Source organism: Oreochromis aureus, linkage group 1 (assembly GCF_013358895.1).
Source record: "Oreochromis aureus strain Israel breed Guangdong linkage group 1, ZZ_aureus, whole genome shotgun sequence".
NCBI lineage: Eukaryota > Metazoa > Chordata > Actinopteri > Cichliformes > Cichlidae > Oreochromis > Oreochromis aureus.
This window is the reverse complement of record NC_052942.1, coordinates 1325404-1349195: the sequence shown is the minus strand read 5'-3', so window position 1 is coordinate 1349195 and position 23792 is coordinate 1325404. Positions and strand designations below refer to the sequence as shown.

At 41.1% G+C, this 23792-nt stretch overlaps 1 protein-coding gene across 3 annotated transcripts in view; it reads left to right on the top strand.

Moving 5' to 3' along the window:
* LOC116334314 (uncharacterized protein KIAA0895-like) overlaps positions 1-23685 on the top strand; it is a 30130-nt gene extending 6445 nt beyond the window's left edge. For 2 of the 3 annotated variants that reach the window (XM_031757729.2, XM_031757727.2), the window contains exons 5-7: positions 891-1196; positions 6327-6424; positions 21371-23685. In XM_031757729.2, coding sequence (XP_031613589.1) covers positions 891-1196; positions 6327-6424; positions 21371-21532 — 566 coding nt within the window. In that variant the 3' untranslated portion in view covers positions 21533-23685. Of the gene's footprint in view, positions 1-890; positions 1197-4449; positions 4976-6326; positions 6425-21370 lie in introns of those variants that run through there. The other variant, XM_039618379.1, reaches the window with a different exon arrangement.
* Positions 23686-23792: the final 107 nt, after the last annotated feature.

The following is a 23792-nucleotide window of genomic DNA, read 5'->3' as shown; positions in this document are numbered from 1 at the left end:
GCCGACTGGCCTTGCTGTCATCTGTTTACTTTCTCTCTCGCTCAATTACAACATTAATTGAGAAAGAAAGAGGGCTGCAGCCCCGGGGAGTTTATGTCCTCAGTGAATCAGTAACTGCTGTTAAACATTAATCATATAAGAGTAATACATTTAATTAACTACATTTCTGAAGGTGACTTTTGTTGTTATTTGGCACTATATACAAATAAAACCAAACTGATTATATGTGGATTTCCAAAGCCAAACTAGTAACGCGTTTCATGTTCGAGTCATTTCTAAATCATCAAGCGAAACTGTTTCACAGTCATTGAATTTAATTTTGGATTTTGCAGAAATGAGTAGATCTCAGACTTAATAAAGAAAAAAAACCTAAATCCATGAGTGCTTTGTTAAATTGATATATATGTATACAAGTGTGCACATGGCACTGCAGCAGACTGCTGAGGATCTGATTGTTAACAAAATTGTATGTTCTCTACATCAAATAAAGTTTGAATTGATGGAGCCTGTGATATTGGGAGTTACAGTGTACCTGCTCCAAACCCACCCATGTGTGTTCAGAGATTTCCTGCTGTTATGAGAATATCTCTGTTCTTCTCACCGGACTGCACCTTCGTGCTGATTCCTGAAAGAACCAGATTTTTGTCAGATTACAAATTAATCTGCGCGAGAGTTCAGTATAATGCCCTCATCGGCCCTGGGCTAAAAAAAAATCACTGTTACTGTATGCCAGTTAGCATGCTGATAGCATTTGGGTCAAACCACAATGGTACGTCTGAAAGGTGACAGAGTGGTTTTTAGATATGCATTTTATCAAACTACAGTGTGAAGCATGTGCAGACGGCATGGAGGGGCAGCAAAGTGACTGCAGCCGCTTTTCTTCCTCTCAGGCACACATTATCTGCGAGGTGTGAACAACAGCGTGCAGCCATGGGCCACCGCCGAAGGCAGGAAGCAGTTTGGACTTAAACCAGCTAATCCCACAGAGGAGGGCCTGGCCAGCCTGCACAGTGTGCTGCTACGGAAACAGCCCTACCTGTGGCGCGCGGCTCTGCTCTACTACACAGTGTACCACGCCACCAGCATGAGCTTCAGCCAGCTCTTCAGTCACATAGCACGGTTCGTCCAGGACCCGGACGTCCGCTGGGAGTACTGCCTGCGAGCCAAGAGGGGACAGACGGACACCTCGCAGCCCGGTGAGCGAGCACGCACGAACACACAGAAAAAACATGCAAAATTAATAGACTTGGCATTTTCCTAGGCAAATCTATAAGATGAATGCAATGAAATGTAACAGTGTCGGGTTAGGATTTCATGCAGTGATTAACTTTGACTATTTCGGCTTTTTTTCTTCTATAACGAGTCTCTCCTGATTTGGGAAAAAGTCTAAAATAACCTTTAATATAATAATATGAACACCCAGACATAAAGCCTGTAATTCAAAAAATGATCCCAGTGAAAAACTGTGAAAACGTGTTTTCATGATGTTTGTCATATTGAAATGTTTCAGATGATCAAGCAAATTTAAATATTAGACAAAGATAACACAAGTAAACACAAATTACAACATCAAGTAACTGTGGTGTATCGCATCTTTGGAAGCATTTACGACTTCAGTTTCCCCAGCCACACCCAGGCCTGATTATTGCCACACCTGTTCACAAAAAACAAAGTCATTTGTGATCTATCAGCCTGGTTATTCAATGTTATAAAGCCATGTCTAAAGCTGCCAGATAACATTCTGATGATCCCCGAGACTTTTGAGAAAATATTCTGTGGAGTGATGAGACAAAAGCATGAATTTTGCTGTTTGCCATAAAAACCTGAAGTCAAATGTCCGGCCTTCTGTTTGTGACCTCAAGCTGAAGGGCACTTGAGTTCTGCAGCAGAACAATGATTTAAAAAATGGTTTCTGGAAGCTGGTTCCACAAAACTACTACTACTACTTTAAATACTCTACTTGTAAATACTCTAGGAATTACAAGTAAGCCTGCAGTCTGAGAGCAAAGAGCTCTAATGGGGTGGCACGGTTAGATGTGGCCTGATTACTCAGGACCTTGTATGTGGGAAGCCAACACAGGAGAAATCTGCTCTCTCTTTCTAGTCCCTGTCAGGACTCTTGCTGCAGCATTTTGGATTAACTGAAGACTTTTCAGGGAGTTTTTAGGACATCCTGATAATATAAATGCACAAACTAGTTTTTTAACATCACTCTGACACAGGATGTTTCTAATTTTACATGTTACAAGAAAAATGTTTTTATTTCTTTCAATGCCGCTCCCTATATAGGTTTGGATTTTTTCCCCCTTAATAATAAGCACATTCATTTAGAAACTACATTTAGGCTACGTTCACACTGCAGGTCTTAATGCTCAATTCCGATTTTTCGATCAAATCTGATTCTTTTGTCTGCTTGTTCACACTACAAATAAAATGCGACATCAAACGCGCTCTAGTGTGAACCCTCAAAGCTGCCCGCATGCTAAAAGAAGACGTCACACACAACTCGCTCTGTTTAGACCCAGAGCAAACAATATTGTTTGACTGATGGCCCTTAATATAAAGACTTGGACTTTACGTTTCCCAATTTTTGCTTTTGTTATTTTGTTATTTACATAATAATGTAAATAACCTAATAATGATCCTTATTGCTGTTTTAGAGGAGCGGTGCTTCAAGGATAATCTGCAGATTTCTGTCAGAATCTGCAGATTATACAGTACAAATAAAATGTTCACGCTGTCTTCCCAACAGTTTCACTGACATCTACACTGGATGGCCAGGAAGCGTTCGCGATGTCTTCTCCGGCGCTTCTCCGGCGCTGATAATTGGCGTCTGTCTTGTGTCAGTGACGTAAAAGACGGATTTAATGCGACATGACCGTTCACACAGCAGTCGCTTTCTAAAACATCAGATATGTATCGGATTCAGTACCACATACGAAAGTGACCCAGATCGGATTTGAAAATATCGGATTTGTGCCGTTCACACTGTCATACCATGATCGGATATGGGTCGCATAGGGTCAAAAAAGTCGGATTTGATGCGCTTTCGCCTGCAGTGTGAACGTAGCCTTAGTGTTTACTTGTGTTAGCATTGTCTAATATTTAAATTTGTCTGATTATCTGAAACATTTAAGTGTGACAAACATACAAAAAATAGGAAATCAGAAAGGGGGCGCACACTTTTTTACACCACTGTAACTTAACACAGGTATTACTAGTGCTGTCAGCGTTAATCTCGTTAAAATAACATTAACGCCATAACCACATTAACGCAGCAAATCTCCGTTAGAGTCGCCCCGTGCGTCAGGCTGCACGGCGTCTACACATTAGCGTGGTTAGCTTGTTAATGCGGTTATGCCGTTAACATCATTTTAACGAGATTAACGCTGACAGCACTAATAATTGGCTGTCAAGTGTCAGTGTAGCACTCAAATACACCATGCCTCTGTGGACTGTGGTGGTGGTTTTTTGGTCTCATTAATATCTGTTTAGGGTTCTTTTTCAGTAGAGATAAATGATAAAATGAGAATTATGAAAACCTCAACTTGAATGTTCAGATTGTTCACATTTAAATTTTGGAAATATGTGCAAATTGGCTAATCTATAGATATTATTAAAATCCTATTTCTGAAAACTTAATATCCCATAATAGTCTTAACTCTTTAGTCCTTGAAAGCCATCCATCCATTTGCTTCCGCTTATCCTTTTCAGGGTCGTGGGGGGGCTGGAGCCTATCCCAGCTGTCTTAGGGAGAGGCGGGGTACACCCTGGACAGGTCGCCAGTCTGTCAGAGGGCTAACACACAGGGACAGACAACCAGTAACGCTCACATTCACACCTATGGGCAATTTAGAGTTTCCAATTAACCTATCCGCACTAACTGCATGTCTTTGGACTGTGGGCGGAAACCGGAGCACCAGGGGACAACCCATGCAAACACGGGGAGAACATGCAAACTCCACACTGTCATATTGTAGGCCTGCTTCTAGACCAAATTAAGTGGGGATGCATCAGACCTTAGTGAGGGTGGTCTCTGCCTTTGCAGCAAATCTGCTGTAGCAAACAGTGCTACTAACCTGGCAAAGAAGATTTTATTATTTAAGTATTTTCAACTCTAAAGATATGTTGGACCACAGGATCCTTTATAAAGTTCTTAAAACTTTTGGAGGAAGTTCCCCCTTTTTTGTGTGTCTGCTGTGCAGGAACTAAAGGAACAATCAAGTTCTTAAAATCCCAGCTGTTGTGTTTTTGTTTGTTTTGTTTTTTTTAGCTCAAATTTATGATAAGTGGTGCAACGCCAGTGTGTGCACGATACATCTTCTGGAACAGGAAACTTTGCAAAGTGCAAGGGGTACGAGGGTATGACAAGCAGATCCCACCTGAGATGTTTTCTATGCACCACAGTGGAGGGTGCGCCATAATGGTCTGGGGTGCTTTTCCCTTCAGGGGAACAATGGAGCTTCAGGAGGTGCAGGGGCGTCAAATGGCTGCTGGCTGAGTCCAGATGTTGCAGAGAGCATCCCTCCTGACTGAGGGCCCTCGTCTGTGTGGTAACGACTGGGTTTTTCACCAGGACAACTCTACAGTACACAATGCCTGCAGGACAAGGGGCTTCTTCCAGGAGAATAACATCACTCTTTTGGACCGTCCTGCGTGTTCCCCTGATCTAAATCCAACTGAGAACCTTTGGGGATGGATGGCAAGGGAAGTTTACAAAAATGGACAACAGTTCCAGACAGTAGACGCCCTTCGCGTGGCCGTCTGCACCACTTGGAGAAATGTTCCCACTCACCTCATGGAAACACATCAAGCATGCCGCAATGAATTTTTGAAACGATCAACAGTAACGGTGGAGCAACCCATCACTGAGTTCATGTTTGGAACTTTGATTTCTGTTTTGGGGGAGTTTACAGGGTTTTTTGGAGGTGTGGTCCTAAACCTTGATCAGCTGTAAAACAGCCTGTCTTAGTTTAAGCATTGTTTTCAATAAACTGCATGCTCAAAAAAATGTTTTGTCTCTCTCCCATTTCTTTTTGTTGCATGTTGAAGCTGTTCTTGGAACCTTGTTAATATCTAAACATGCAAAATATGATTTTTTATTTCTACGGTTTTTTTTTTGCATTTTTCAAGTTAAAAATTTTCACTTAAACTTCTGAATTGGGACTCTATTACAGGTACTGCGCTGCAGTGGTTTGTATCATATCTATCTAATAGACTCCAGTTTGTGCATGTAAATGGAGAGTCCTCTTCACACACTGAGGTTAATTATGGAGTTCCACAGGGTTCAGTGCTAGGACCAATTCTGTTTACATTATACATGCTTCCCTTAGGCAGCATCATTAGAAGACATAGCATAAATTTTCACTGCTATGCAGATGACACACAGCTCTATCTGTCCATGAAGCCAGGTAACACACACCAATGAGTTAAACTGCAGGAATGTCTTAAAGACATAAAGACCTGGATGGCCTCAAATTTTTGGTCATCTTTGCTGCTAAATTCAGATAAAACTGCGTAGGGCTGCAACGATTCGAGTAATTCGAATTATTTAAGTTAAAAGATTTCTCGACCCAAATTCTTTGCTTCAATGCTTCGTTAAATGCACGGTTCTGTAGTGCACCATTGTTTTAAACACAAGCGAGACCTGCAATAGAAACATTTAGGAGCAACACATGAATAAAAATTTTGACAACATTAAGCCCACGCAGCCCTCAGTTTTAAACAAGCAGCAGCTTTCTTGTAACCACCATTAAAACTTTACTGGGAAAAATCTAGAAGGAGTTCTTTGTTAATTTACTCAGTGCTAAAAAATCTCTGAAATATGGTGCTTTTAATGATGCTTACACTGAATGGCATTACTTTGGCCCCCAGTAACACTGCGAAGGATCTTGGAGTACTTTCTGACCAGGATATTTTCTCAAGTGTGCGTATCAAACAAATATGTAGGACTGCTTTCTTCCATTTTATGGAATATCTCTAAAATTAGAAACATCCTGTCTCAGAGTGACGCTGAGTCTTTACCTTACAATATATGTGCGTTGAGGCAACTCTTGTGATTTGGTGCTATATAAACAAAATTGAATTGAATTGGAAAAAAATATTTAATTGCCCAACATGACAAATAATCGTAATTGAAAAGTTAGACACAATGAGCACCTACAGGCTGTTTAAATCCTGTAAGCATCATTTTACAAGCTCTTCTGTTAATCTCGCTAAATTAAAGAGCTGAACAATCAGAAGTGTCAGCTGACCTTTTAATGAGCAAATCAAAGTGAACTCAAAACTGTAACTTTGATTATTATTTTTGTATATTTGTGTTTTAGGTTGCTTCAGCAAAGATCAGGTGTATCTGGACGGGATCCTCCGGATTCTTCGGCATCGAAGGACCATTGACTTCAAAATGTTAACTTCTTTAGGCAAGGTCAGTCAGACTACCCACAAAAAAAAAGACTTAGTGTCAGGAGATTTATTCTAAAACACTTCTTCAGTTGAGAATCAGAGAGGAGAAACACAGTTTTACTTGTATACAAGGGCAGCACAGAGCAGGGCTCTGTGACACGCCCTCTGAGCCTGCCCTGGTCTTTATTTATACATCAGTGGGTGTTTGTTCTTTACATTGGAATGTGGATGTTTAGGTGTGTGTGTGTGTGTGTGTGTGTGTGTGTGTGTGTGTGTGTGTGTGTGTCCCCATAAACGACTTCGCTAAACCTGCTGGTCTGGAAGTCCAACAGTTCATCTAAACAAAATGCACTTAGACTAAAACAGACATAGATACGTTTATCCTACCATAAAACAATAAGACAAGGTACGACCTCTCCCATGCTCCCAAAATGTGGGTATGAAAACCAGAACACTCTGGAATACACATAAAAGTCCTTGCAGCCTTCTACAGATCACACATCCTAACACTACACAATCGATTATACACCTCTAAGCATATCTGGAAACTTCTATCATTAAAAGCTTATACTGACTACTAAGTACAATTTTCCATTGACATTCCCTCCTGTTGTCAGTATAACTTTTAAGTGAGATATCAGTATGTAACATCTTGTTGTACATTTTCTGTTACATCGTCATTAATCACACAAAGTCTTCATATTCCAACAGTTCGGAGTCATTATCATCATTTGTCACAGCTACGTATGCAGCAACAGTGGAAAATATTATGCGGTTAATCATGAGTTTTAGACATGGCAGTATACATGTTACAAAGACACAAAATAAAAGTAAAAATACTCCAACTCCGGGAGTGGGGTCTTCTTCGCACCTGTCAGGAGCCAGTGTAAAGCAGAGAAAACCAGTCACTTGTATCACTTACATAGTCCTGATTTTGTGCCTCACTGGATCTCTCTCAAGGCATTCAGGGCGTCAGTCATGTTTGATGAGTGTACATTGTCTGGGGTATCCTCAGCTGTGTGTGTGGATAGCAGAGGTCTCCACAGACTACTAAGGATCAAACTTCTATCTATCTACGACTAATTATAAAACTCTGAGCATATATGAGTAGATATCTGTAAACATAAATGACAATCAACAATACAAATCTGACATTCTCCCCTTTCGGCAGTTATGCTGTAAAAGTCTGTAGTTATGAATACCTCATGTCTGACAGTGTTAATGCAACCATTTTTATACTCAGCATATGTAAACATACAGTTTGACAAATGTATTAGCAGTTATCCAATTTCTCATTGATCTCATTCAATGGTAAACTGCATCCTACAAGTGAACAAATGAATTGTTAACGGTCAAAATAAGAAATTAACATTTTCAAGATCACTCCAGCTTGGTGGTGCTCCTCTGCAAGACATGTAAATCGCATGTCTCTCTGCAGAGTGGTTTAAGTTCTGCAGGACGTCATAAATGTCTCTTCCAGGTATTTCCATCATTGTCCATAGGACCAGAGTCCAAATGTATGTAGAATAGACATTCAAACATACCAGTTGGTTTTGTTGCTTGTCAACGTGGGTCTCAGCTATCGTGAAAGCTGCAGACCTCGTCAGCACTCTACTTTTATGGCCTCTGTTCTGTGGGGGACATTTGACTCCTCCATTGTCCATCCTCTGCAGGAAAACCCTCTGTGGAAAGGGTGCTGGATCCCGTTATCTTACTGCTGCTATGATCCCAGCAGTCTTCAGTGTGCCATCGTGTGCACAGTACAGTGACACAGCATTAGGTGATGTTCATCGGAAACTGCTGTCATCACCACCATCGCTTCTGGTTCCTGTGCTTTTCACAGAATCATGATGTCATCCTCAAACTCCCCTCTGTCGGTGGAGCAGGCACGCTCCCTCATCCTTCAGGTGCCCGTCTGTCGTCCACAATCTCCTCTGTTGGCCTCTGGAAAGCCCCCTTGGCACAGCTCTCATTCCAACGCAGCTTCGTGGTCCTTGCTGTGGCTCCAAAGTCTGATCTCATGATGGGCCCCAACCAGCTTGACCTTTGACCTCAACCACTGCCTGGACTGTCAGCTCTGCCTGGAATGGGTTTGCTTCTCACTGGGCCTCTGAAGATTTCTCAGGAGATTCCTTTCAGCAATACTCTGACTGCTGCACCTGTATTTCCTTGCTAGGAGGAAAAGCTTCTATTTGGAAAGCATGTCAACCATCATCAAACCACACTCCTTAGTTCAGTGAGCTTCATTTATGGACCATCAAAGCCTCATCTGAACATGGATGCACCACTTTACATAGGTTTAATACCCGTTGATTAACTGTTAATCACACAAATCACTGCAAAAAATAAAAAACATAGTTTAGAAAACATAGAAAAGATAGTTTCATGTAACTCTGTAATTCTGGACCCCTCCTCTTGACGCATGGACACTCCCATGAGTCAACTTGTCAAACCCAGATTCCTGTCTGAAAGAAAAAGGTTAGCTAGATCATGTCCCAGGCAACATCAGGGCGTCTCCTCCTCTGGAGCAGCACCACCCTGCAGTAAAAGCTGTTAGTGTGTTTTGCATATTAAGTTTGCTTAAAAACTGGTTCCGCCTGGAGCCTGCATACACACCATCATGGCCTGGAAAACAAGATCTGGAAGTGAAATCAAACTTCACACTTATAAACAATTGTATCATAAGAGTAATAAAGCACTCAGCATCAACAGGACAAGTATCATGTGCAGGTTTTCTCAAATCAGTAAACTACAATTATTGCCATAATTTTGCCTCAGACATGGATCATCCCATGTACTCAGTTAACATTAGTGATAGGTTCATAGCATAAACCTATTCGCTGGAACGTTCAGGACAATTTGCTACACAGCAAAGAACAAGACACAAGTAGGCATAAAGTTCTTATGTTTCCGTGCGGGAGGCCTGTCTGGAGCCAAGTGTTGTTCCACCCACTTGACCTCCGTCAGACTCTCATTCAGGTTCCCATAGCACTCCTTTTATTGTGGTTACTTGAATATGCATAGGGTCATTAACATATAACATAGGTATGCATGTGAACAAAGAATACACTGTGTGTGTGTGTGTCAAAAACATGTGTGTATGTGTGTGTGTGTGTGTGTGAACCCATTAATGACTTCCTAAACCTACTGGCCTGGAAGTCCAGCAGTTCATCTAAACAAAATGCACTTAGCCTAAAACAGACATAGATACGTTTATCCTACCATAAAACAATAAAACAAGGTACGACCTCTCCCATGCTCCCAGGATGTGGGTTTGAATACCAGAACACCCTGGAATGCACACAAAACTGGTTTTACAGCCTACTGAAGATCACACATCCTATCACTACACAATTGATTATATACCTCTAAGCATATATGGTTAAATATTTCTTAATACAAATGACAATAATAAAATCTAAACCCATCAATTAGTGTAATCGGTGACTTCCCTTAAGCAAAGTCACTCCACTTAGCTATCACTAGGAGCTCAGTAGTGGCCAGCTAATGATTGATTGATTGATTGATTGATATACCTTTATTAGTCCCACAAGGGGGAAATTGAGCCCCATATTCAACTATTCCACAAACACTGCATCTCTTCTTTGCTTTCTCATGTTACTTGTCCATCTCTGCTGAATCCTCTACATGCACTCTTAGAAAAAACAAACATTAGCAACACACATGGACAATCCTGGAGGTCAGGCGCATATTGACAGGGTCCAGAGGTGCTATAAAAATACCATAAAGTTAGCCATCCATAGCTGTGGAAAGAAGTGACACTAGTTTCAACACAGGGAATGTTTCACATATTATTCACATCGTCAAAGTAACCTTTAACATTTTCCTAACAACACAGTGTAACAGCATCACCAACTCATAACCTGTAAACACAGTTTTCTTCACACATGAACCCAGAAATCCTGTCGTAGAAAAACATCAACCAGCTGTCCTGGTATAAATCACATGATCAAATCACATGAAGAACTGTAATGCTGTAGAAATGTTAGCGCTGCGCAGGTGTATACACACTTTCTCACAGTTACCTCTGTGAGCAACACAAGGTAGTGAATAACACCCCTGATAGATGCACAGACACAGAAAGTGGCATTTAAAAGGCTAAATCGGTACAGCCAAAGCTCACGCAACCTCGAATGTTGCTGTCATCTTTCTGCTCCTGTAAAAAGAAACACACATAAATTCATCCACCCTTTTGTCCTGTCTAGGTGGAGGTTAACCTTGAGTAGTGGTCAAGTCTTGTCAGCTTTTATCAGCTTTTACCAGTCAGTCAGTTTTTTTTCTTTTCTCTCTTCCATTCATTCATTCATGCATTCATTCATTCATTCATTCTTTCTCCTGAGCCCATTTTAATGTGGAGAAGCTCACTTGCAACAATTTTCACGACACGTTGCGCTATACGACAACGTGTCGTATAGCGCTTCCGTTCTAATCGTGCAGATCTGCTCAAACAGAGATCATCAAACAAAACTTTCAGTGCACTGTGAAAGTATCAAAACAAAAAGGCCTCGTTCAGTTATGACACACGCTCCTCATCTCAGGAGGGTAAATCATACCATTAGCATGATTTATCATACCATCATACTAACTGGCAGGCTCAACTTCACAACAAAAGAAAAATCATCAGCTAGATAAACTCCAACCCAACCATCAGCCGCACAACACACAACATAAGCCTCATGCCTTATTAGCTATCAATTTAATCTGCACTTTTTACTCATTTAGGCCACAGATTTTATTTAGTTTTCCTTTTTTCCCGTTATCATAAAACATGTGACATGTCATCAGGTATTTCACAAAAAACGTTTGTTCTTATGTATTCAGAGTTGTGTATCTGGGTGCAGGATTCACTCGCACATCACAACAGGAAACTCAGTGTTTTAGAGTCTCCACTCCAACACATCCCATTCACTCGTGCTAGAATTCAGTCACCTTTCATTAATCTAAGAACAATCAACTAATTTGCATATCAGCTATTAACCCACTAAGTTGACAGGACAACAGAAATGCATGTTCAAAATATTATCACAAAAATAGAATTTCCCTCATACAGTAAATTACTTGTGCTGCATGAATCAAGCAGAAAGCATCTCCCAATTTACTATATTAACAACTAAATTTATTGTCTGATCACTGGTTGGTCAACCCAGAATCTTTTTCCCACAAAAATTAAACTGTTGTCCTGTAACCCAGAGAGTTCTCCAGCAGGGCATGTTCTTAAAGCTGCCTTTCCTACACACTTCTCTGCTATTATTTGATCATTTTTAACTAATGTGCTATGAGTCCACTGATCTTTGCATCACACCAGGTGACTTGGACAAGATGATAAACAGACTCACATGCTCAAGATGCTGCCTAATCTTCATGAGCTCTCTTGTGTTTGTGTTAGTAGGGTTAATGCATGTTCTGCTTGTGTGTGTGATTTTGTATATGTTTCTTTTTGCAGTGTTTCAGATTCCTTCTTAATTTTCCACTTAAGCAGTCAGTTTTCTTTTTCCCAGGTTTGCTAACCCAAATTTTGATTTCCCACTTTAAACAACAGCTTTCCTCTGTGTTCTCACCTACTGCTCTCACTCTGTCCTCTCCCACTTCAACAGTCCAACAGCCGGCAGTTCTCCTTCAGCTTTGTCCTGTGTTCCACTGTCTCTTCTTGCCATTTTCTCCAAAGGTGGCAAATGTCAAACTCCTCAGTTCTTTTCACAAGCACAGTGAAGTTGCAGCTTGTTGGAAACACAGTGCCATTCATCAATTCAGTCAGGATGATGGGTTTGCTTTTTTTCTCCGATGCTGTTTGTCCACACTGCTGCTGCTTGCTGGGACTCTTTGCTCAGGACTTTGCTGCTGTCTCTTTATCTGCCATGTTATTGCTCTTTGGAACTGTATTCCTTGTCTTCAGGGAGGAGTGAGAGCTCGCTTGTGAGGATAAGGCACACAGTGTCAGTCAGCCAAAAACCTGGCCTGAATGTTTCCAATGATGTTAAACTGTAACTTTCTTCTGACCGCTGCATGTGGAAAATTGATTCAGGTCTGCTTTTCATCTAAAAGTGACAAAACTAAGACATTTTCATCATTATCATCACTGCTTAACCAACACAGAACTCTCTGTCTTTTGAACTCTTCTTTCTTAAAAGCAGAAAATGAGATTGTAATTGTTCTTGGCTGATAAACACAAAACCTTTTCCCTATGATTATTTTTCATCTACAATGTAAATTTTGTCTCTTTTTTACTCTTTTTTTTTTTTCTTTGCATGGTGACCTGCAGAATCACCGTTCTCACAATTGGAGGCTTAAAAGTTACTTTTACACAGCGCACACACACACTGCGACGTCAGGCACATTCACACTCACTTTTTCATCTGCATAAATAAAACATATGGCTGATGATGGTGATCCATAAGTATGATCACAAGTTTATCTAGTTATTTGTTTTGTTGGGTTGAAAACTAAACAGAAACATGATGCTGATGCTATGAACACTCTACACACATGAGTCAAGATGCAGGAAAACTGCTGCGCATCTGAAAGAACTCACGGAAACGCTGCACACTCCAGTTATCATAGTTATCATAGTTCTGTTTCTCTCTCTTTGATGAGTTCTCAGCAGCTCTCGATCTGATAATGTGTAGCTTGCTCAACAGCTCAGACGAGACAGCAACACAACCTCAAGGCAAGGCAAGGCAAGTTTATTTATATAGCACAATTCAACAACATGTGATTCAAAGTGCTTTACAGAGACATTAAAAACAGAAACAAATAAAAAGCATGATCTAAAATTGATTAAGACAAACAAACAAACAAACAAAACAGTATTTAAAATCAAAAATCAAAACAGTAGATAAAATCAGAACAGTAGATAAAATCAGAACAGTAGATAAAGTCAGTAGTTAAAATGTAAGTTTTGAAATTTAAGCTTAAAAGTGTGGATTTGGTGATTTATTCAAAAGCAGCTGAGAATAGGTGAGTCTTCAATCTGGATTTAAATAAACTGAGTGTTTCAGCTGATCTGAGGCTTTCTGGGAGTTTGTTCCAGATATATGGAGCATAAAAGCTGAATGCAGCTTCTCCGTGTCTGGTTCTGACTCTGGGAACTGATAAGAAACCGGATCCAGATGACCTGAGGGATCTGGAAGGTTCATACTGGGTCAGGAGGTCACTGATGTATTTTGGTCCTAAACCATTCAGAGCTTTATAAACCAGCATCAGAACTTTAAAGTCTATCCTCTGACGGACAGGTAGCCAGTGTAAAGACCTCAGAGCTGGACTGATGTGGTCCACTTTTTGGTCTTAGTGAGGACTCGAGCAGCAGAGTTCTGAATGAGCTGTAGTTGTCTGACTTTTTTTTAGGTAGACCTGTAAAGATGCTGTTACAGTAATCAAGCCTACTAAAGATGAATGCATGGACTAGTTTTTCCAGGTCCTGTTGAGACATCAGATCTTTTATCCTTGAAATATTCTTGAGGTGATAGTAGGCTGATTTTGTTATTGTCTTAATGTGTTTTTCTAAGTTTAGGTCTGCATCCATCACTACACCCAAATTTCGCGCCTGGTTTGTGGTTTTAGGTGTATAGATTGAAGTTCTCTGGTGACCTGTAATCGTTTTTCTTTGGCACCAAAGACTATTACTTCAGTTTTGTTTTTGTTTAGCTGGAGAAAATTGTGGCACAACCAGTCATTAATTTCCTCAATGCATTTACCAAGAGCCTGTACAGGGCCTCGGTCTCCTGGTGACAATGTGATATATATTTGTGTGTCATCTGCATAGCTATGATAGTTTATTTTGTTGTTCTTTATAATCTGTGCCAGTGGGAGCATGTATATGTTAAACAGAAGGGGTCCCAAGATGGAACCTTGGGGAACTCCACATGTGATACTTGTCTGCTCAGATGTGAAGTTACCTATTGATACAAAGTATTTCCTGTTTTCTAAGTATGTTTTGAACCAGTTTAGTACAGTTCCTGAAAGACCTGCCCAGTTCTCCAGTCGTTTGAGTAATATGTTGTGGTCAACTGTATCAAATGCTGCACTGAGATCCAGTAGAACTAAGACTGACATTTTTCCACTGTCTGTATTCAGACATATGTCATTAAACACTTTGGTCAGAGCGGTTTCAGTGCTGTGGTTCTGTCTAAAACCTGACTGGAAGGCATCATAGCAGTTATTCTGTGTTAAGAAGTAATTGAGCTGTTGAGAAACTTGCTTTTTCAATGATCTTACTTAAAATGGGAGATTTGAGATCGGCCTGTAGTTGTTCATTTGTGTCTTGTCAAGATTGTCCTTTTCAGTATAGGTTTTATTACAGCAGTTTTAGTGGTTCTGGAAACACACCTGATATTAGAGAAAAGTTTTACGATCTGTAACAGGTCTGACTCCAAAGTCTTTGAGACCTTTTGAAAAAACTTGTTGGCAGGACATCTAAACAGCAAGAGGAGGAGTTCAGTTGACCTAAGATGTCCTCCAGGTCTTTGCTGTTAATAGGGTGAAACTGTTTGATGGTGTTTAAACAGTTTTTTGGTGGACACAGTACATATCCTGGATCTGCTGTTGATGTACCAATTGCTTGTCTAATCTTTTGGATTTTTCTGTGAAGAATTTGGCAAAGTCATTGCAGGCCATGGTCGAATGAAGTTCAGTTGCCACTGACACAGGAGGGTTTGTCAGCCTGTCAACTGTAGAAAATAAGACCAGCGTTATGCTGTTTTTGGTGATGATGTCAGAGAAATACGACCTCCTTGCACTCCTCAGTTGTAAATTATAATTGTGAAGTTTCTCTTTATAGATGTCATAATGAACCTGGAGGTTTGTTTTTCTCCATCTGCGCTCAGCTTTCCTACACTCTCTTTTTCATTTTTCACCAGTGTGGAGTTTCTCCATGGAGACTTCTTCCTTTCAGAGATAACCTTCACCTTAATGGGAGCAATAGTGTCCATTACATTTAACATTTTAGCATTGAAGCTATTGACGAGCTCATTGACTGAACCTCTGGACAGGTCAGGTGTTAATGGGAAGACCTGGTTAAAGATCTCACTACTGTGTTCAGTTATACACCGTTTTGTGATCACTGCTGTTGATATATTTGTGTGGGCTGAGATTTTACTTTCAAAGAAAACACAGTAATGATCAGACAGGCCCACATCAGATACAGTAACCTTTGAAATGCTCAGGCCCTTGGAGATCAGTAGGTCAAGAGTATGTCCTCTATTATGTGTGGCCTCTGTTACATGCTGAGTCAGCCCAAAGTTGCCCAGAGTGTTACACAGGTCTTTAGTCCCTTTGTCCTGAGGGTTGTCCACATGGATATTAAAATCCCCAACAATAATTACACAGTCGAAATCAACACAGATCACAGACAGCAGTTCACTGAGGTCATTAAAAAGTCTGTGCAGTATTTGGGAGGCCTGTAAACATTAAGGAACACAACTTTGGATGGGGCCTTCAGCTGTAACGCCACATATTCAAAAGACTGAAAACTTCCAGGAGATAGCTGCTTACATTGAAATGATTCATTAAATAAGACGGCAACCCCTCCTCCTCTCCTGCTCACCCTGGCCTCACTGATAAAACTGTAGTTAGGAGGGGTCGTCTCGATGAGAACAGCTCCACTGTTACTTTGGTCCAACCAAGTTTCAGTTAAAAACATAAAATCAAGGCTGTGCTCAGTGATTAAATCATTAATTAAAATGTTTTCCCAGCTATAGATCTAACGTTTAATAAAGCCAACTTAAGTGTTTTAGAGGTATTATTTGCCCCTCGTGTTTTGGGAGCAGTCTGTGGCACACAAGGTATGTTTACTATATTTAAAGATCTTTTAGAGTGCAGCTCTCTGTGTTTTGACCAGGCCACATGTCTCCTTCTGTCACCTAAAAGAACAGAAATTTTAAAACCTTCTAATAAACAGGGTCCCAGCTTCTCCTGGGGAAAGTCACCACTGTCATAATCCTCGCAGCCCGGACCCTCCACACATCACACATCAGACTGCGGAGACAGAGCATGAAGGTGGTAAGGAGGAACTAAGGGGCGAGGCTGCGCAGTGTAACTTTGATTGCTCTGTTGAGGCGGGGCTCGATGGCGAACCTTTGGCTGCTCTGGTGGGGGTTAATGGGGACAAAAAGGGATTGGGCGGGGGTAGATCTGAGCCCAGCATTGACCCGCTCCATCATCTCCTCAGTGAATTTCAGGTGTGGGAGGAGGAGAAAGGGAGGGGAGGAGGGTGATGGCCTGTCAGGGGTTTGGGGACTGGGGAAGGTCGTGGTCCCTGGTCCTGGTCGTTGGTGTTGTTGAGAGAGTTAGAGGCAAATAGGGACCCCTCTTCTTGCCTCAGATGTCTCTCCTTTCTGAGGCTCTTCCGGGTGGGGCAGATGGAGCTCCTCCTCAAGGTTTCTGCTGGGCTTTGTTTGTTCTTGGAGTACTGTTTGTTCCTCTTTATGAGATAACTCCACGTTTATCTCAGCCTTGGCACCAAGCACACATGGATGCTGATGCGGAATAAAACAGGTTGGAGGTGAACAGTTTCACCCCTGACTTGTTAAAATTAAATCCATTTGCTTTAAACAGATGCCTGCATTCCCAAAAAATATTAAAGTTGTTGATAAAATGCACTGAGTGGTCAGTACATGCTGATATAAGCCATTTATTCAGTGCAAACAATCTGCTGAATCTCTCGTCTCCTCCTCTGACGGGCGGTACAGGCCTGATGAATACAGCTGCATTCAGAGAGTTTACAGTATTTAATAATCCAAATCCACAGTGGTTGCGTGCTTTTCCCACAGTTGCAAAGACTTGCACTTTCATATTCAATTCAGCTTCTCCATCATGTAGTTTTCAGCTGTTTCATACAGGGTTCAGCATATTAGTTGTTTTCACAGGTGTGCTCTATATCTCAACAATGGCTCATAATAATACGACAGTCTTTCAAACAGGTCAAAAGCCTCTATGCACGTCATTGGTTTAAATATTTACCTATTTTACTTCATCTCATATGTCATTGTACTGAATTTGAGCAACCCTAAACTTAATGCAGATTACTGTTACACAACGCACACACACACATATAGACATTTGCGCGCTTTTACAATTTGTTACGAAGTAATTACGGCTACTTCTAAAACCCAAGTCTAATTCGGTTCGTTACGGCGAATCCTAACCTATTTTAATTTATTTCACGAAGTAAATGTTAGGAGATTTATTCTAAAACACTTCTTCAGTTGAGAATCAGAGAGGAGAAACACAGTTTTACTTGTATACAAGGGCAGCACAGAGCAGGGCTCTGTGACACGCCCTCTGAGCCTGCCCTGGTCTTTATTTATACATCAGTGGGTGTTTGTTCTTTACATTGGAATGTGGATGTTTGTGTGTGTGTGTGTGTGTGTGTGTGTGTGTGTGTGTGTGTGTGTGTGTGTGTGTGTGTGTGTTTCCCCATAAACGACTTCGCTAAACCTGCTGGTCTGGAAGTCCAACAGTTCATCTAAACAAAATGCACTTAGACTAAAACAGACATAGATACGTTTATCCTACCATAAAACAATAAGACATTTTGTCCACATCATCCTCTTCCATGCTCCCAGGATGTGGGTATGAAAACCAGAACACTACTGGAATACATATTAAAAGTGTGCAGCCTCTCTACAGATGACACATCCTAACACTACACAACATACACCTCTAAGCATATCTGGAAACTTATATCATTAAAAGCTTATACTGACTACTAAGTACAATTTTCCATTGACAGAATGAGATTTAGAAGTATTAAATTAAATCATAGATTGGATTGAAATCCCTTCATTGTGTTGCAATATGTGATAGTATGTACAGTCTCTGCCCTCCACATGGTTTCTACAGTTTTGGTCAGAAGTGGCCTCTGACAGTGGACTCATCTCTGTGCTTGTCCTGCTAGACCTCAGTGCTGCATTCGATACTGCCGACCATAATATCCTATTAAGCGATTAGAACATGCTGTAGGTATTACAGGTACTGCACTGCAGTGGTTTGTATCATATCTATCTCATAGACTGCAACATCACTGGAGTGTAAAAGCAGAGTCCTCTTCAACACTAAGGTCAGTTATGGTGTAAGAAAGGTTCAGTGCTAGGACCACTGAACTATTTACATTATACATGCTTCCCTTAGGCAGCATCATTAGAAGACATGCATAAATTTTCACTTTTATGCAGATGAAATGCAGCTCTATCTGATGGGCCATGAAGCCAGGGCCCGTGGCACCACGATTAGTTAAACTGCAGGAATGCTTAAAGACATAAAGACCTGCATGGTGGCTAACTTTCTGGTTCTTAATTCAGATCAAACTGAGGTTGTTGTACTCGGCCCTGAAAATCTTAGAAATATGGTATCTAAGCAGATTCTTACTCTGGATGGCATTACCTTGGCCTCCAGTAATGCTGTCTGCATCCTTCAAGAAAGTCATTTTTGACCAGGACAATCCTTCAATGCACATATTAAACAAATATGTAAGACTGCTTTCTTCCTGGCAAGAAAGGGTAACATCTCTAAAATTATGAAATATCCTGTCTCAGAGTGATGCTGAAAAACTAGTTGATGCATTCATTACTTCCAGGCTGCACTACTGATTTTTTATTATCAGGGAAAACCTACAAACTCTCTGAAAAAGCCTTCAGCTGATCCAAAATGCTGCAGCAAGTTGATGGTGAACAGACTAAAACACTGACAGATTTCTCATGTTTTGGCAGGCCTTCATTGTCCTTCCTGTTAAATCCAGAATTGAATTCAAAATCCTGATTTCCTTTTTACAAGGTTTTAAATAATCAGGCCCCATCTTATCTTAATGATGTGGAGATGTTATACCATTTCACCTATTAAAGCAAATCATTGAAATGCAGGCTTACTATTTGTTTTAGAGTATTTAAAAGTAGAATGGGAGGCAGAGTAATAGTCACCTGCCCTCTTCTGTGGAACCAGCTTCCAGCTTGGATTCGGGAGACAAACACTATCTACTTCAAAAAGATCAGGCTTCAAACTTTGAGTTTTTTGTTAAATTGAGAATAGGTTGTTGTGGACCAGGTGACCCTGAATCCTCCCAAAGTTATGCTAATAATTCTGCACTCCCGAGGAATCGTTTATCCTACCATGATGCATTGAGTTTTTCCCTCCAGTCACCTTTCTCTCCCAAAATGTGTTAATAGACCTCTCTGCATCGAATCATATCTGCTATTAAAAAGTCTCTTCCACAGCATGTCTTTAGCCTGTCACATCTCTAACACCAACGGTCGATTAGATGGCCCCGCCCCTCCCTGAGCCTTATATTGTCGGAGGTTTCTTCCTGTTAAAGGGAGTTTTCCTTCCATGTGCCAAAGTGGGACATATGATTATTAAATTTTTCTCTGATTGGATATTGCTCCCTTCATTGTGTTGCAATATGTGCCTTGAGGTACAGTCTTTGCCCTGTGATTTGGTTTCTGAATAAAATTGAATTGAATTGAATAGAATAGAAGTATTGAATGAATTGAAAACTCAAGGACTGGGTACATGAGTTGGAGTTTATGTTGAACGTGGTCTCCCTTCACCCCCGTCGTCCCCCATCTGTTTTGGGGATAACCACCACAACAGCCACCAACCACCACAACAGCCACCAACCACCATGCTCCTTGCAGCAGCCTGGAACCCTGCAGAACTAGGCACCAACTCTATCCTCTCAAGGATATTTGAGGGTGCATGGCAGTTTGCCCATTCAGGTCACATATGTTCTGTGAACTTGGAGAAAGCATTCAACCACATCCCTTGGAGTGTCCTGTGGCAGGTTCTTTGGGAGTATGGGGTGTCTGGCCCGATGCTTTGAGCTATTTGTTCTCTGTATAACCATTGATCCCCTTTGTCACTGATTCTGTTCATCGTTTTTATGGACATAGTCTTTAGGCACAGCAAGGTGTTTGAAGGTTTCTGCTTTGGTTGCTTGGGCAGTACGGTGGCATTGTGGTTAGCACTGTTGCCTCATAGTTGCCTCAAAGGTCGTGAGTTCAGTTCCACCGTCAGGCCGGGGTCTTTCTGTGGGGAGTTTGCATGTTTCTTCCCCGTGTTTGCGTGGGTTCTCCCGGGTACTCTGGCTTCCTCCCACAGTCCAAAGTGGGGATAGGTTAATTGGTAACTCTAAATTGCCCATAGGTGTGAATGGTTGTCTGTGTCTATGTGTTAGGCTGGCGACCTGTCCAGAGTGTACCCTGCCTCTCACCCTTAGACAGCCGGGATGGGCTTCAGCCCCCCCACGACCCTGAAATGGATGCTTTGGTGCCTTCAGAATCTCATGTCTGCTTTTTGCAGGTGATGTGGTGCTGTTGGCTTCATCAGGTGGTGGCCTCCACCTCACACTGCAGCGGTTCAAAGTCTGAGGCCATGGTTCTCAGTTAAAAAAGGGTGGAGTGTCTACTCAGGGTCAGGGATAAATTGCTGCCCCAAATGGAGTAAGCTTTTTATCCATTGAACAACCACCTTTAATGCGTGTTTGGGATCATTGTCTTGTGGAACATCCTGTTGTTTACAAGAGTCAATCACTTAGCTGCATCCTCTTTATGCAGTGTACCACTGTCAGCAAAATAGCTCCAGAGCATAATGCTACCACCACCCATTTAGTGCAATGTTCTTAGGTTTGAAAGCCTCGCTTTGCTCTTCCAAATATATCTCGTCATTATTGGCAAATAACTTAGTCTTTGTATCGTCTGACCATAAAACGTTTCCCCAGAAGGTATTTGGCTCGTCCATGTGGGCAGCTGCAAATTTCTATGTAAAACTTGCTTCACTGTGGACAGCGATCCTGGTTTTCCACCAGTTTCCAGTTAATGGTAGGCTTGAGCCTGTGTTGTTCATGAACATACTAATCAGTTTTCAGTCATTTGAGGGTACATATTGAAAAAGGTGTGGGAGCAGTGCTTTAAGTTTGGACGGTTCATGAATCCATGAGTCCTTTCTCCCTTGACATTTGTAGGTGTCTTATGAAGATGTGGAGAGACTCCGACATCTGGCAGTGCTCTCCAAAACCAGAATCCCGCACTTCATGCGAGACCAGGAGCGGTACCTGCAACATCTGGACCACATCGTCACCATCAATGAGCTTGAGGATTCAACTCTGGAGCACCTTCTACCGTGACCATTCCACCCAAAGAGAAGAGGAATTGTGGGATCTTCAGACTGTACCATGTGGTGACCTGATTCTTGCTTAAGAGATCCAGTATTACTGATGCTTTATTGGAGCAATTTTGTTTTCTTAAAACTTGAATGACATGAACAAAAGGGACATACACACAAACACCTCTATCTACATTTCACTTGTGTCCAATGCATGTTTGTGTGGCTTTTCCACAGAGCCAAGTACAGTTTCTGTGCCCCGTCGCCTTTACTGCTATTATGAAATTACCTCAGTACTAAAACTTTATGATGTAATCAACTTTATATATGTAAACTCACTCATAATCACAGAAATGTTCGCAATCACATGCTTTATTTATGCAATTATTTAATCTTTTTCTTTTTTTTTACTTTGAGAAAACAGACTGAATGTTTCTGGTATTAGCTTTATACGTTCTTTTTTAGACTGCGTTGTTTTTATGCCTTTGATTATTTGCATTTTAAAAAGAAGACACCAAGGACACATTTCAAAACTGAGACCACGAATCTTAAAGATATCAAGTGCCAGCAGACTCAGTCTGACCTTCCACCAGGGATAATTAAAATATCAGTGTTATTAAGAAGATAATCAGCTCTTTTATCACTGTCTTAACAGTGTCCTTGGTGGTCTTTGATTATCAGAATGCTGCTGTGATGTGTGCCTCAGCCCCTGACCCCAACTCCACCCCACTGCGCAACAACCAAATTTTCCTTTGAAACATTGGAGGAATGGTTGAAAATTTTGGGTTGCTTACGTTTATTGAATAACTTGCAGTTATATTACGATTTATAGGATTCTCTTGTCTTTGTAGTTAAACCGGTTCTGTGCTTTGTGTTAAAAAAGGCAAATAAGGGTTTGCTTACCCCAAACTCAGACTGTCTAAAAATACTTTATTTCATCACAACTTGGCACATCAGCCTCATCAGTCTGGTTTTTGCTATGTGCTAAAATTACAGTCTTTTCTAAACAAACAGTTTCCTGGGTGGAAAAATGAAGTCACTACAGAACTTGTGTGACAATAGCTTTCTGTCTTCACCTCTGCAAACACTTTGCTGCTGAGTTGATGGGCTCAGTCACTCGTTTGGGGTCATAAATCTAAATTAGGTCTGTAAATCTTGGTCATACCATAAAAATTGATAAAATCTATATCAAGTGAGTCATGACAACAAAAGTCCCTGATATTTCAGTTGAGCTTTGCAATGCTGCTTAATACCTTAATGACTCATAGTTAGTCCTGTGGCCAGGAATCAGGATCTTTATTCCCGTTGTAGCAACGAAACACTGAACAATGAAACTGAAGCTCAGTTCTCTCGCTGTAAGCAAAGACGGTCACACAATAAAATTACATTTAAGTTACAGTTCCAGCCAGGCTAAACATTCCCCGATTAGTGTGTGTCGCTGTTGGTGGCCTTTAGCTGTGGCTTTATATTAAACTGATGGAATGGTGATGACGGATAAAGCGGATGAAGATGGATGGATGGATGGAATGGTGATGGAATCAGTCTCTTATGACTCTGCAAGAGAGCAAATGTAGGTATTTCCCCTAAAACGTCTGTCTTTATTGGTAAATGTGCTAAAGTAACATTTTTAATACTGTGTTGGGCTTTTTGAGACTGTCTCATCCAGACCGAGTCGCTTGTTAAGGAGGAAACGGGGGTGTAGTGGGTGTGCCTTTGATGGGTGTAGCACTCATCTGCTGTAGCTAGCCATGTGTTTTGTAAGATGCTTTTATTGTGTTTGACACTTAAAACTTGAGATGTCAGTCAGGGCATTCATTTTGGGCCAAGCTGTCAATCAGCACAGAGAAACCAGAAGAACCAGGTCACAGCAGCATCACGACACTAGCCTCGAGTTTTTAACTTGAAGATGAAAATACGGGGCCAACATGTGAACACTATGAACACGATGCATTTTAAACACTTGGATTTGAAGATCAACATGTAACCCAATTATATTCTGCTGTGTTTACGGTTTTATCCACGTGATAAGGTCAGATCTATAATATCTGCTTAACGGCAGCCTGGTTTCATCCTAAACGAATGCACCGATTTATAAACGCACGAATGTTGCAGAAGTGTTATGTTGTGGAAAACAACTTGAATTTCCAGTTTATTTATTAAAATGTACATACACGGTTTCTGGTCTGTTTCATGTTGCACATCACTCATCAGGACAAACCAAACTCTAATCAGGATTTTTAGTTAAACGGTCAAGATTAGTCTTAACCAATACTTGTAGAAAT